The 13115-nt window shown below is 36.9% G+C and overlaps 1 protein-coding gene across 1 annotated transcript in view; it reads right to left on the bottom strand.

The window, feature by feature from the left end:
* Window positions 1-13115, bottom strand: part of TRPV3 (transient receptor potential cation channel subfamily V member 3) — a 19269-nt gene that overhangs the window by 5789 nt on the left and 365 nt on the right. The window contains exons 2-13 of the mRNA XM_080383220.1: window positions 12228-12350; window positions 8801-8905; window positions 7069-7155; window positions 6180-6337; window positions 5342-5518; window positions 4993-5133; window positions 4284-4564; window positions 3407-3583; window positions 2469-2627; window positions 1893-1994; window positions 1250-1323; window positions 148-313 (exon numbers count right to left, since the gene is read on the bottom strand). Of these exons, the coding sequence (XP_080239346.1) occupies window positions 148-313; window positions 1250-1323; window positions 1893-1994; window positions 2469-2627; window positions 3407-3583; window positions 4284-4564; window positions 4993-5133; window positions 5342-5518; window positions 6180-6337; window positions 7069-7155; window positions 8801-8905; window positions 12228-12346 (1746 nt within the window). The 5' untranslated portion in view covers window positions 12347-12350. The remainder of the gene's footprint in view (window positions 1-147; window positions 314-1249; window positions 1324-1892; window positions 1995-2468; window positions 2628-3406; window positions 3584-4283; window positions 4565-4992; window positions 5134-5341; window positions 5519-6179; window positions 6338-7068; window positions 7156-8800; window positions 8906-12227; window positions 12351-13115) is intronic.

Below are 13115 nucleotides of genomic sequence, written 5' to 3'. Positions count from 1 at the left end.
GCTGAAATAATACATATAAACTGAAGACAAGAAATTTCAATATGGACTATAAAATACCTCTAAATTGCTGAATGTGCTTGATTGGGATTGTATCGTAACAACTAGATATCATAACAAGGAAGATAAAACAAAAGAAAATAAACTTGCCTTTTGAATCATAACACTGTAAATGCCCATGGACTGGAAACCTCTGGTGAAATAAAGCATATTAGCCCATCCTAGGGCCATTGCCAAAACAAGACACACGAGGTGTTCTTTGTAGGAAAACAAGTACAAAAAGACAGAGAAGATCACAAGCAAAGCTTGTATAAAACTGTTAAAAAACAAACACATGTATGTAAAAGGGAAATTACTAGCACAAAACCAACAATGGAAAAATATGAAAGCAAGACTTATTTGCTTCTTATGCTTCTTTTCTAATTTCATACTGCATTCTATTATTCCATATGAATATTACCATTATAGTTTTATAATTAAATAAATGAGTACATGTGGTATAAGAGTATTAACATATTAGGATTATATTTATTAAACCTTAAAGTCAACTATTATCCCCAAAATAGCTGGTCAATACAGGTTTTTCTCACAAAGACATTAAGAATTCTTAATAATATCTTAGAAGCCATTTAATTCAAGCTTTATCTTAATGAATTGTTAGAATCATTACAGATTTTCCACGAACAAGGAAGACACTAGTAGAAGGTGTGATATGCTGTGATAGGATGTAGACCAGATTCTTAGCAGCACAAGATTGGTATCAGTGTGGTTGTAGGAGGAGGAAGAAAGGTAAGAGTTAAGCCACCTCTCTTTTGATTGATCATACAGTCATATGCTAGAAATGAGAGGGAATCATCTGTGCTTTGTCTAGGCCAGCTGAACCAGCTTTATGCTATTTGCCCTTCCTAAAGGAGCTGAAAGGAGTGTGAAACTATCACATTTATTAACCAGGTTTCTTAAACACATTTCTCTATATATAGCTTTAAAGAGATACAGCACCAGGACAAGCTAAAGACAGTACTGCACTTTGGGGAAAAAATCCGGTTCGTACACATCAACCCCCAGTATCGTTACTCACCCATGCTACCATTAGCATGTGCTACAGAAAAGCTGCATGTAAGATTACATCCATCTCTCTAAAAACTGATAATCTAGAGAAAAATGAGCATCTGCTACAGGAGTACATTCTCTGTGACCATGCCACAGATAAGCATTTTATATATAGTATAAAATACATGCACAACAGACTTACAATGCAAAGTGGAACCACGCATCAGAAAGAATTGACTGCAGGTCCGAGGGCCTAAGCAGAAAGATGGCTACACTCTATGTAGACAGATACATAAAATACAGAAATGGTAGTAAGAGAAAGTAGGCCTCAAAATTTATTTTTCAAAATAATTTAATCAGTGTTCTAAAAGAATTCGTCTACTAATAAGACATGATAACTTCTAAAATTAAAAATCTTTTTATAGGGCTGTAACTTCACAGTTTACATTTCTGTCACCTCTGGCATGATTTAACAGTTAGTAACTGGCTTTAATTACTTAGAGTATATGGTAAAAATTATATCTTTTTTTTCCAATTAAAAGTTCTAATTCAGCAGGGTCCTTAAAGCCAGGAATTTGACATCAATGATATATCAAATATCACATCTCTGTCTTAAGAATTTGAAAAGAAAACCCCTCATATTTGTTCCACAGAAGAGTACAGTTATATTTGAATATATAACCAGGGTCATTGTGAGTAAGCGATGTATTGTGCCAGACTTTTAGAAATTATACATATCATAAAGATATTCCAAATGTATTGCCAATATCATCATGGGTGTATTCATAAACCTAGATAACTTCTTCACCTATGTTGTTTATGTATTTGTTATTAAAAAGTCTTACCTCTTTTATGGCTAAAAATATTGCTCCTAACATAACCATCACCTGTCCTGATAACTGCAGCCATCCCACACCACGCGTCAGAGCTAGTGGATAAGGTGGAGCCTGCAAGACAAGTCCAAAATGAAAGACTAGTTCCATACCTGAAGTGTAAAAGGCAAAGTAACAGGAAGCCTCACGTATGTAGCTCTCTATCTACACAATTTCTTTCCTTTTAGTGAGATTTTTCTTCCCAGTGGATTTACAGAATCAGCCCCCTAACACGTAAATTTGAAATAACAGAGAAGTTTCTATCTTAAAATAAAAACAAAATAGCTTCTTCACACTTTCAGAAATGTAACTGCCTGTCTTTTTATTACATATTTGTATTTTGGGTCACTTTCACAAAATGCAAATACAATTATCTTCTCTACTACTGCTCTTCCTTCCAGATACGAATACCTAATGTGGGAGAACCTGATCTCACTACAGCCAAATATTCTGATAGCTGGTTTTGGTTTAGCATTTTAAATACAATTCAGAAAATTGTATTCCATTTTAAATCAGTAAAATCTGGTAGGACTCTGTTGCTGTACTCACTTCATTTTCATTAGGCCTGTGGTAGGAAACTAATGTTAATGTTACATTGTATAGGAAATAAAAACAGCATGACATAAAAAACATGTGTCGTGCAAATTTCTTCCATTTCATTCGCAGGAGTGAATTCAGGGGCTCCAAAGTCAGCATTTCATGACGATTCTGTCAAAAAAATAATAATAAAGATTTGAACTTGCCACCTGTAAGGAAAGTGAGATAATTTCAGGCATGTGTTGTGGATTTCATTCAGTATCTGTCCCTGCAGATCTAGAAATGCATCTAGATGTGCTCAAAGATATGTCAGACCCTAATCTAAGAAGATACAATGGGACAACTCTGACCTATGCTGAGATAACCTGCCATACTCCAGTAAATTATGATTGAGCTAAAACAGTAATGCGAACATCTGGTCTTGCTTCCTATGAGTGTTTTATGGCAGTATATGAATTTAGCAAATGTAAAATTCTGGCTTTGAAAAGCTAACATTCCTAAACACCTAAAATACGTACCTGTTAAGTAAAGTTTATAACTTTAGGCAGAATATTCTTGTATTTCTGTTTGCTTGCCCTGTTCTCATGCACTATTTTGGGCAGCTGCTAGTGGCTACTCTGTGGAGATGAGACATTAGCTTTGGTCTGACCAGCTGGGACATATTTGTGTTCCCATGCAAGGCAAATTAATGCTTCAAATGCAGGAAAAAAACCCAATTCCAAAATGCTTAGCATGTGTTTCAGGAGCTGAATGCATATTTGCTTATGGTTGACAATCTACAGACATATAAAATTCATCTTACTCCTGATAGAAAAACCGAGAACCAAAAGTTACTGTTTACTCTTTTAGAAGTAATTCAGTCCAACGTATAGGCTAACACATCTGAAATGAGTGTACTGCCAGGAAACATATATATATATATATATATATATTAGAATTAGGTTACTTACACCAATATTCGTATTATAGACAATAATTTCCAGTACTGAATTATCTGTGGTGGTATCTAGTTCTGTCAGATCATAGAGAGAAGATTGAACAGGACCATAAGCCCAGTCTGTGAATTTTCTTGACAGGCTCCTGTTAGGCTTATCTCTTATCTCTCTGCTCAGGATGTATTTCAGAATCTAAAACATTAACAGAATCATTTGTAAGCAGATGTGTTCTTCATGTGAAAGGAGAAAGAACACACACACATGTCAAAACAGCTACCTTTTAACTATCACATTCTATGGTAGTGCAAATCAATGTATTTGTAATTCTGTTATTCAGTAAGCAGTGTTAGAGATGACAGATCTCTAAGAAATACAGTGCTTTTAAGGCCTCCAGATTTTCTGTCAGAGATGTTATTCTAAAGGATGAAAGCACAATTTTCCATGCATTCACCTTTATATCTCCCTTTAACTGAATTACCTTTTAAATTATCTCATTGTCAATTCTTTACCACAATACAGTTGATTTATCAGAGCCAGATTCTACAGTAGCATAACAGCAGTTCTAGTGAGCTTTCTGAATTTATTCAAAGACCGTATATTGTATAAGTGTAGTATTGCAACAAGCGCAGAATTTCTGAGTTTCGGTACAACAGAAGGGTTAGCAAGGCTGTTTTTAAACAGCATGTGTATTTTGTACAGAGAGGGTATTTTGTTAGAGAGGAAACCTTGAAGGGTAAAAGCAACATTGCAATAGAAACATTTGCTTGTATTTTGAACATAGTACAAGCATCACCAGCATAGAAAACTATGTATCAGAGCACTGAGTACGTAGTTGGCCTTGACTCTTTCCCCATACTTAATTCCTCTTAGAGGCTACTGAAATAATACCCACCTCTAATTTCCCAGTTTTTGCAGCTAATTGTAGTGGTGTCAGACCCTCTTTATTCTTTGTTGTTTCTAAATTTCTGTCTTTACTTTTCAACAAAATCATATCGTACATTCTGATTACAAAGTCATTCTGGGTTTTAAAGTCTTCTGCCACAGTAACTAATGCATGGAGGATATTGTTTCCTCTGGAATCCTGAGAGGTAATATTAGTCCTGGTATTGTCCATTAACAGTTGAATTATGTCTGGTTGATTAGTACATGCAGCTAACGCCAGTGCAGTTTCACCTACAAAATTATAAAACGCAACATGTGTTCATGTTTTATTACAAGCATTCAAATCACACTATAAAAAAGTGACTGTGTTAAGCATCTTAATATATGAAATCACATTTACATATTAATTGAATTAGCTTTTGTTTTATAAAAGCTTAATTTGCATAGAACATTAATTGGATACAATCTTCAAAATCAAATGTTGCATTTTATTAAACTTCCAGCATTTATGATTTTTTTTTTGTATTTTACAGTTTTTTCTGAGTGTTTGTAACATTGCACACCAGCATGTTAATTTTACTAACAGTACTATGCCATTTTGTATCTTGTGACATGAGGTTTAGCTACAGTAATGATTCACACTTGCCTATCTTTCATACAGTCTTAATTGTTTGGGTATTCCTTCCTAACTTTTCCAGAGAGATCACATGTCCACTTACCAAAATAAAAGCCTTCATGCTTATGTTTGGGATTAAAGAAAATACCCTGGGCGTGAGCATTGACATCAGCTCCTTTTTCTATAAGGCTCTGAGTTATTTCATATTGTCTTCTTTCAATGGCAATATTTAGAGCTGTCTGGCCTGAAACAACAGACATGAGTATTTAGCGTTGACTCTCTTGAGCACATTATGAAACATTAATGATGTTTTTTACAATGGATAGCACCAGTGATAAAGAATAAAAGTTGTTTTAGGAATTTAAACCATCATTAGAATGTTTGAAGAAAACATTACTCTTATGGATGGTGTATTTAACAATATACCTGCAGTTGGTATCAGATGGCAATACCTTTATATGCCTCTTCTGTGTATGCTGCATTGATAAATCTCTCCAAAATACCATTTTCTTCTGCAAAGGACAGTAGTGCATTCACTATCTGATTTGTGTTTTCGTTGATGTTCAACAGAGCTTTCATCAGACAAGTTTTGCCAGTATCTGAAGCTGTGAATTTTTTCATCAGATAATCTACAAGAGTGAATTTTGAGATTAATCATCATTATTTATTAAAGTGGATGGAAAAGAATTCTAAACTTTTGTTTATTAGGGGTGGAACCTGAGGGATATATATGAACATAAACTATTTGCCAAAGAATTACACCATCCTATTTACTTTGTATTTGAGCTACTTATACTTTGTGAGACAATGCATTCAGAAATGTACCAATTAATAAGGTAGCCAATGCACCTGGGTTTTCTTTTGGACATCCCACTGCCACATTAACTCTAGACAGACCCAGAACTCTTTCATAACTTCTTTGCCCGTTCTACACATCTGCTGCACACCTCACAAGCCCTGTCTATACTGCAGTTTAAATAGAGACATCAGCTTATGCTGCAGAAGACTAGCTTAAGTATGGCTACAGAAATACAGTGCAGGTAGACCCTCCATGTGTCATAATTAGGAGACAAATACTCTCCAGTGTTGCTTCAGAGGCAGCAAGGTGGTGCCTGATGGAATACCTTAGGCTTTCACTTTGAAATAGGAAATGTGGCATACATTACATTGCAAAAGAAATGACCACAAATTCACAGGCAAGTAGCTGCTGCACAGACATATTTCCCAGCTTAAGACTAAACATATGCTGCCAGAAGGGCTAACAATCCTTCAGGTAACTCCACAGCTTACCTGGCACAGTCATGTTTGTACACGCGTTTGATCGTTCCTTTAGCTCTGCGAGCAGACATTGCAACTCTTCTATATTCCCCTCAGATACTGCCCGAAATATGTATCTTTTCAGCTTCTTCCGGGCACTAGTCTGCTCAGGTCCTTGTGATATGTTGGCACTGAATTGTAAGAAATAATAATGAAGCTGCTGATTAAATTTACTGTGTTTTATTTTCTATGTAAGAGGAAAAATAAATACAACTACTTGCCCCAGACTACCTATACTTGCCCTGCTTCCATATATATCTTGGCATGGATGTCAGAATGTTTCTGCAGATTGCTTATTTGCAGGTAAGTGGCTATTGAGAAGGAGTTTTATAATAAAAATGTACATTTTCCGAGTTTTTTGTTTTGCATTTTTTCCAGTTTATCCATTCTCCTAGAACAAAGGCTAAGAAATACTTGTCTGCCTCTCTATCTGTCCACAACTCACTGACTTCAGTGTCTGAAGTCACCTGATGCTGCATCTCCAGCTGCACCCATCTCTCTCACAGCAGAAAAATTTTAACCTCTATGTTCTTACACAGCGTTCCTAATCATGCATTATTGTGGAATAAGAATGATTTAATATTTTCCCCCTATCAGAAATATTCCTAGCTCATGCCTAGTTGTGCATGGTGTTTCGGTTCTGTGTTGTCGTCTAGGAAACAGACATCATCAATGAAGAATCCTCACACTAAATTTGAGATTTGAGAAAAGCAGAGGTTAGAGTTGTCTATTTCAAAATTTAATTCCTGAAGAATCAGAAATATATGAACTTATTTCTAAAACATGGCATAGTTGATATCTACGCTACCATAGACTTAATCCATCAAAAATGTATTAAGAAATACGTCATGTCTCCACTCACCAACAGCTGTCTACATTGGGGCTATATTCAGTTGCATCATCCTGAAGAGACTGTGGGGAGTCCATATCTTCTCCATTTGCAGATGCACTACAGAAAACAGAAAAGCCTAAGTGCTAAGTCAGGAAGATACTGGAAGACATTTTAGCAAACTGCATGAAGAATCAGCCAATACTAGGAAGCAGTATCTACAGTAGAGCTGAAATTAGTCACATTTGACATTGTGCTTTTTAATTCTATCATTTTTATCTCCCCTGTGAATTTTAAAGTGAGTGCTAAAAATGAAGAGATCCACAGGATTTTATTATATTTTTAAAAATCACTAGGAAAGCAACCTGTTTTGTGTTCTACTGTTACAGATCATGAAACTGTGGGAAGTTTTTTCATTTTTTTTAATGATCACTGCTTTTTATGCATTATCCTGAATGGTTCAGGCTTACACTTTTCCTTTTCACGTGCCTAATTTGTCATCTGCCACAAACCAAGTGCTAAATCAGTAACAGCGTTTAGGTTGCAAACACACAACGGAAGTGATTTACCTAAAGATTTACTACACAGTACACTGTAGGCAACTCAAAAGCATTTTGCAGCTGACTTGAATGGAAACTTCAGCTAACAGAAATTGAGGACTGGGCCCTAAATAAGTATTTAGGTAATAAATTTAAAGGATTTCAGTGGCATTGGTGTTTTGTAATCACTGTACATCATTTCCAGACATTCCTAAAAGCAGATCTGACTTAAAATAATTTATTATGAGTTTTCTTACTTGTATTTTTGTTTTCTATAAGGTTTAGATTTGATAAACTGCCTCAGGTTAATAATTTAGGGAGCCTGAACTATTGGTTATTGAGAAAACAGACATATGGACAGTGACGCAAGGATTTAGCGTTGCTCTGCAGATATTCCCTTCCCTTTGAAATAAAGCTGGTAGCTCAAAGTCCATTCTTATTCAGTCTGTCACTTCTCTGCAGAAAACCGTGAGGAATCTGGTGACAAAGCGTATGTGTGTCTTGTGCAGGTAAGTCCCTGAATGAGAGGGAGAAATTTGGATACTTCTCCTCTGAAACCAAAACGGGACTGTCAGCTAATTCCTAAAAGCTGACAAGACATCCATGAGGCACAAGAACATTTGACCGCTCTGGGCTTATGCTAGATATGATACATATTTATGTTAGATTTGATGCATATTTTCCATATAGTTATTGGCTGTTAGTACCCCACATATTTTTTTAAAATTAAGTGCATTCTTCCCAGTCATAATTTTTCTCCATTCATTCAGCATAAATCATTGCCTTTGAATATTTCAAACTTAGCATCTCCATGTTGATTGTTAATGAGCAATAAAGAGAGGACATCAGCACACAGCTGGGAATAGGGTGGGTTTGCTAAATTAAGCTGTGGTCTTCACACAGCAGAAAATACACAAATGGATGTGTGGAGTTTGTCCTAATGTATCATAAATAAGAGGCTAAAATTAAAAAAAAAAGACTGGACTGATTCTAAATTTATTCAAATCTAAGGCCGGATTGATTCAGTGTAAATGACAGCAGTAGATAAAGAGAAATCATCTAGCAACAACTGACCTCCAATAGACTTCTGTCTTTGAAGTGACCAAAAGCTATGAAAAACCATGTGACATATTAGCTCTGAAGTCTAAGGAGAAATAAGGAGTTGCTGCTGAAAAGAAAAAAGATATATTTGCAATATGACTATTGCACATACATCTATAACTTACCATGGACGAATATTTGAATCCATTGGTTTTGAAAACACAGGGGGAGACGTATTATTTGGAGTTGCATTGCTTTCAAAACCATCAATCTCCAGAAAAAAGTGTGAACTGTTGAACACAGCGCATTTACAAAAATATTAGTAAAAAAAGCAAGCTCAACCATAAAATAAGCAAAGCACTACACGTACACACCTAGGACAAGGTTGACAATTTAGATTTTCTGGCATTATACCTAACAGGACACTGGAACAGAGGCTTATCTACTTTCCCCTCAGGGGATCCCAACCTCCAGCACTGCACCCAGCACTTTCATGCTGGCAGATGGACAAAAGATCCCAAGATATTTTTAGGACACATGGCATCAGATCCTGACATGTCTAAGCAGCTACTCCAGCAGCCTAAAAACAGCCTTGTATCCAACTTCTGTGCAAATAGTTAAATGCAACACCAGACATTTATTGAACAGCCATACATGTATGCATATCCACACACATATGCATATGCTTTTTAATCTACTGCATTCTAGTCCCTATTTCTTCAGCCAGGAGCCATCAGAATGGATCATTTCAGATCCATCAGCAGTGAAAATCATTAAGTCAGACAGTTTGAAATGTCACATGTTAAATGACATCAGGATTTTCCATCATCCAGGGTTGAATTTGTAATCTTGCCAGTCAGTACATAACATTAACCTACTTCTTTTCCCTATAAATAATTATTTATTTGAAAAATTTGAAACACAGAAAAAGGAATGTGATAAGAATAGGAAGATTTTGCCCTTTAAAGTCTGCAGAGTTAAAAGGCAAAAATAAATAGCTTGGTATTACTAGATCTCATTAAAACATTGCTACATTTCACCAAAGACAAAGGAGTTTCAGTGGTGGTGGACGTAGTGAGTCCCATGTGGCCTATTGTTCAGAAACTGTCTCACATTTCTAAAATGTTCCAGTAGTCACCTGGAAAATGTTTCCAGTTCACCTAGTATTTGTGGTTTAGTCTGTAGGGTACTTCTTATTTTTAACTGCATCTTGCCCGAAGAATCCTGTTAAAGTATTCATACTGATGCTAAAATGCAATATATTATTAGGACACTACTGAACAATCTGTTGATGTCTGCTAAAGACAGCATGATCCAACAGCCCTACTTCATCTCATTTTCCAGTAGCTTGGTGACCCAAGTGTTACTTCACTGTGCGTTGTTGTTTAAACTTACATGACCTTTTAACATTTGAGATGTGCCTGTGAATGTATTCTAAGGAGGCAGCAAATAAAATGCCATTTCAGGTTAGTAGGACTGTGTCCCTGACATTACCTAGCAGGGGCTGCTCTTCAGAATACAGGAAAAACCCAGACAGAAACAGGGCCATTGCCATCACTTGTGCCAGCTGCTGTAAATCACTGTTGCTTCACTGGGGCCTGGACTTGGCAGCCAGACTAAGGAGTAGAAAAAACATGGGTTCATCCTGCTTTTTTGCATTCCCTGACCATGAAGTGCAGGAGCTGTCCCAACAGGCAAACATCTGTTGGAGGCCACAGTGAACCTCCATAAAGCCAGAAGTGCCAAGCTCTAGGCTTTGCTGGACCAGCTCACCTGCTCTTGGCTCAGCACCAGGAAGGGATGGTGCCCTACAGGCTGATGTGTCTGAAAGCAGCTCCTGCTCTCCCAACAGTGTGTTCATGCTGAAGATTTTGGCATCCAATAGATGTACAGCAGCTATGAAGTAGACGCTCTTTTGGAAGCTGACACACCTAACCCATCCTGGCATGCAGGTTATCTGGGAATACCACGGTGGTGGTGGTGGGGGAACTAACCCAAAAGACATCATGCAAAGCAAGCGGACAGCTTCCAACAAATACCCAAGTGCTTACGTGGCCATAGTGCACACTCTCAGAACATTGCCCACAAACATAATCAGGCGCTGACAACGTTGGCAGCACTCCTCCCAGCCTGCCTGTTGGTTTTCCTGTACTTAATTATATACTGTTAGTCCACCCAAATACCAGGACCTTCAAGAAGGGGAAGTTGTCGTCTTTTGAGAAAGTACATATTGCCAGTACATTTTGTCAAGTCAGAAACGCCACCCATGGAAATGCACTAGCTGCTTAGTGGCACAGTACAAGGAAGCATTTTGAAGCAACAGAAGAACAGCAGCATAGAAACATATAATTAATAGAACACGTTAAACCTCTGCATTAAAATTCACGTGATTTCGTTCCTTATATTACAGGAATGTTGTCGGCCACACCCTGAGCTTTTGGTTGAGAGGTGGGAAAAACCCCAAGGTTACGGTTAGTGATGCCACAAAACTGAATGTGAGATATGAACTTAAGTAATTGAGGGGTAGTATCTGCCAGTATTTGTTAGAACTACACAATCCTCCATGGAATTGCCCCTTTTTGAAGTACTGGGTGTATTGTGAGCTGTTCAACCACCTTGTCTCCCCCTTCTGCAAGCAAAGAGCTTCTATTTTTTAATTTAATGACAGAAAGACGAACTGGGCCATCCAGGCAGTGGGTCTCAAGTAACTAATGACACCATTTCTGTGGAAAGTGAGTCCTCTGATTATTAAGAACTACAAATGTCAGAACATCTGCAATTGCCTAGGCATTCAGAGTTTCAAAAATTGCCATAATAGCCACTAATTAGCCACAGAGTGAAAAGTTTATGAATGAAAAATCATCCTTGCTCTACAGTAACTTAGTTGACTTCAATAGCATAGTTGCAGGGATGAATTACTGCTTGTATTTCCCCATTCATATTCAATACAAACCCTTAATCCTTTTATTAATTCTCTATCATAAATTATGAAAGTGAAAATTTTATATAATAATGAAGTCTTGCTAATCAGAATAATGAAAAACAGAGTGAATTAAGGTTTCTGTTTGTGACAGAATTTTTCAAACCTCCTGCTCTACCAGCCCTCATTTTCTAATTCACCTCTGCCTCTTCATGATCTGTCACATTCCCACATGAGGCTGTTTTAAATGCTCCCTTTTTTCAGGCCAGCATCTCTTGCACAAAACCTTGTGTACCCTGCCACATGATTCTCTATTAGAAAAGATCACTCTACCTTCTACTGTTGAAACACTGACCATCATTAGACCACATTCTTGTAAGCTTATACAAGTATACAGAGTAGATGCAGAAAGCCCAGCTGATACGAGACACAAACTTAAAATTGTAGTATCTCTAGGATAGGGGTTAAATATTTGTCCCATTAGGGTAAATGTATCATATGTCGGCCTAACCAGGATACTCTTCCACTTCTAAACAGCATAAGCATATGGTGTTTTGAAGATACCTTGGGTTCATCAGGTCTCTCTCATTCATACATGCAGCGTGAATAAAGATGCTAGTGGTATTTCAGTGCAAATATCTATGGACATAAAACAGGGAGTTTTAGTGGTTTAAACTGAGCTAGAGTCCTACCTTTTCTTTGTGGGAGTGCTTTCAGTTGGCTTTTTCTCTTGCTGGTTTGAAGGGGGAATACCAGATGGATTTGTTTTCTTGCCCATTAGTGGAATAATTTCGTTGTTATCTTTAATCATGTTTCTGTAGTAGACAGATTCACAGTTACTTAACTCCTGTTCATTTGAAGAAAGTAGTGACCAAATTGCCTCTCCACTGTCTCTTCAAATGTAAGCACACAAATTTTGATTATTTTTTCCCCCAAAATTTTCTCATTTTTCAGTTATTAGGCACATAAACACCATTTTATGCATCAAGGCTGCAGGGTTATATTCATGACTGATTAAATTGCATCCTAAGAAAAGTGCCATTAAAAGTGATACCATAAATCCAAAGGAACCATAAATTCAAGCATGCACCTAAATTAAACTGAAGGGAGTCTGTCAATCACAATGATAGTAGATGTTATTCAGAGAAACAAGAACACATTGACTTTCACAAGTCACCCTAAAGTTTGTGCATATTTACAGTTAATCTAAGTAGTCTGCTCTTATCCAAGACAGCTTCTGAAAAGTGGTAAATTCCAGGAAGATCTGTGCAACAGATACAATGTGTGAAAGAAGGTTCCACATGTGAAGGGTACTGAACACAGAAAAAGCCCTGAAACTTTTCACTGCTTTAGAATAGCAAAAGCAACAGATAGATTCTGAATACAATGCCCAGGCTGAGCTCAGCTGAACAAACAATCACATGAATAACATCAAGGACTTTTGTGTCCTGGTGACATTTCTCAACATTTCTTCAGGGAAAAAGAAACAAAATCATGATAGGATAGGAACAATCAGCACCACATGACACAAAAGGATCTTAATGCATGTTATCTGGTTATAAACACCCACAACATTAATT

This window comes from Falco punctatus, assembly GCF_963210335.1.
Source record: "Falco punctatus genome assembly, chromosome: 1".
Taxonomy (NCBI): domain Eukaryota; kingdom Metazoa; phylum Chordata; class Aves; order Falconiformes; family Falconidae; genus Falco; species Falco punctatus.
The sequence above is the reverse complement of the archived record's forward strand: the minus strand, read 5'-3'. Positions and strand labels throughout refer to the sequence as shown.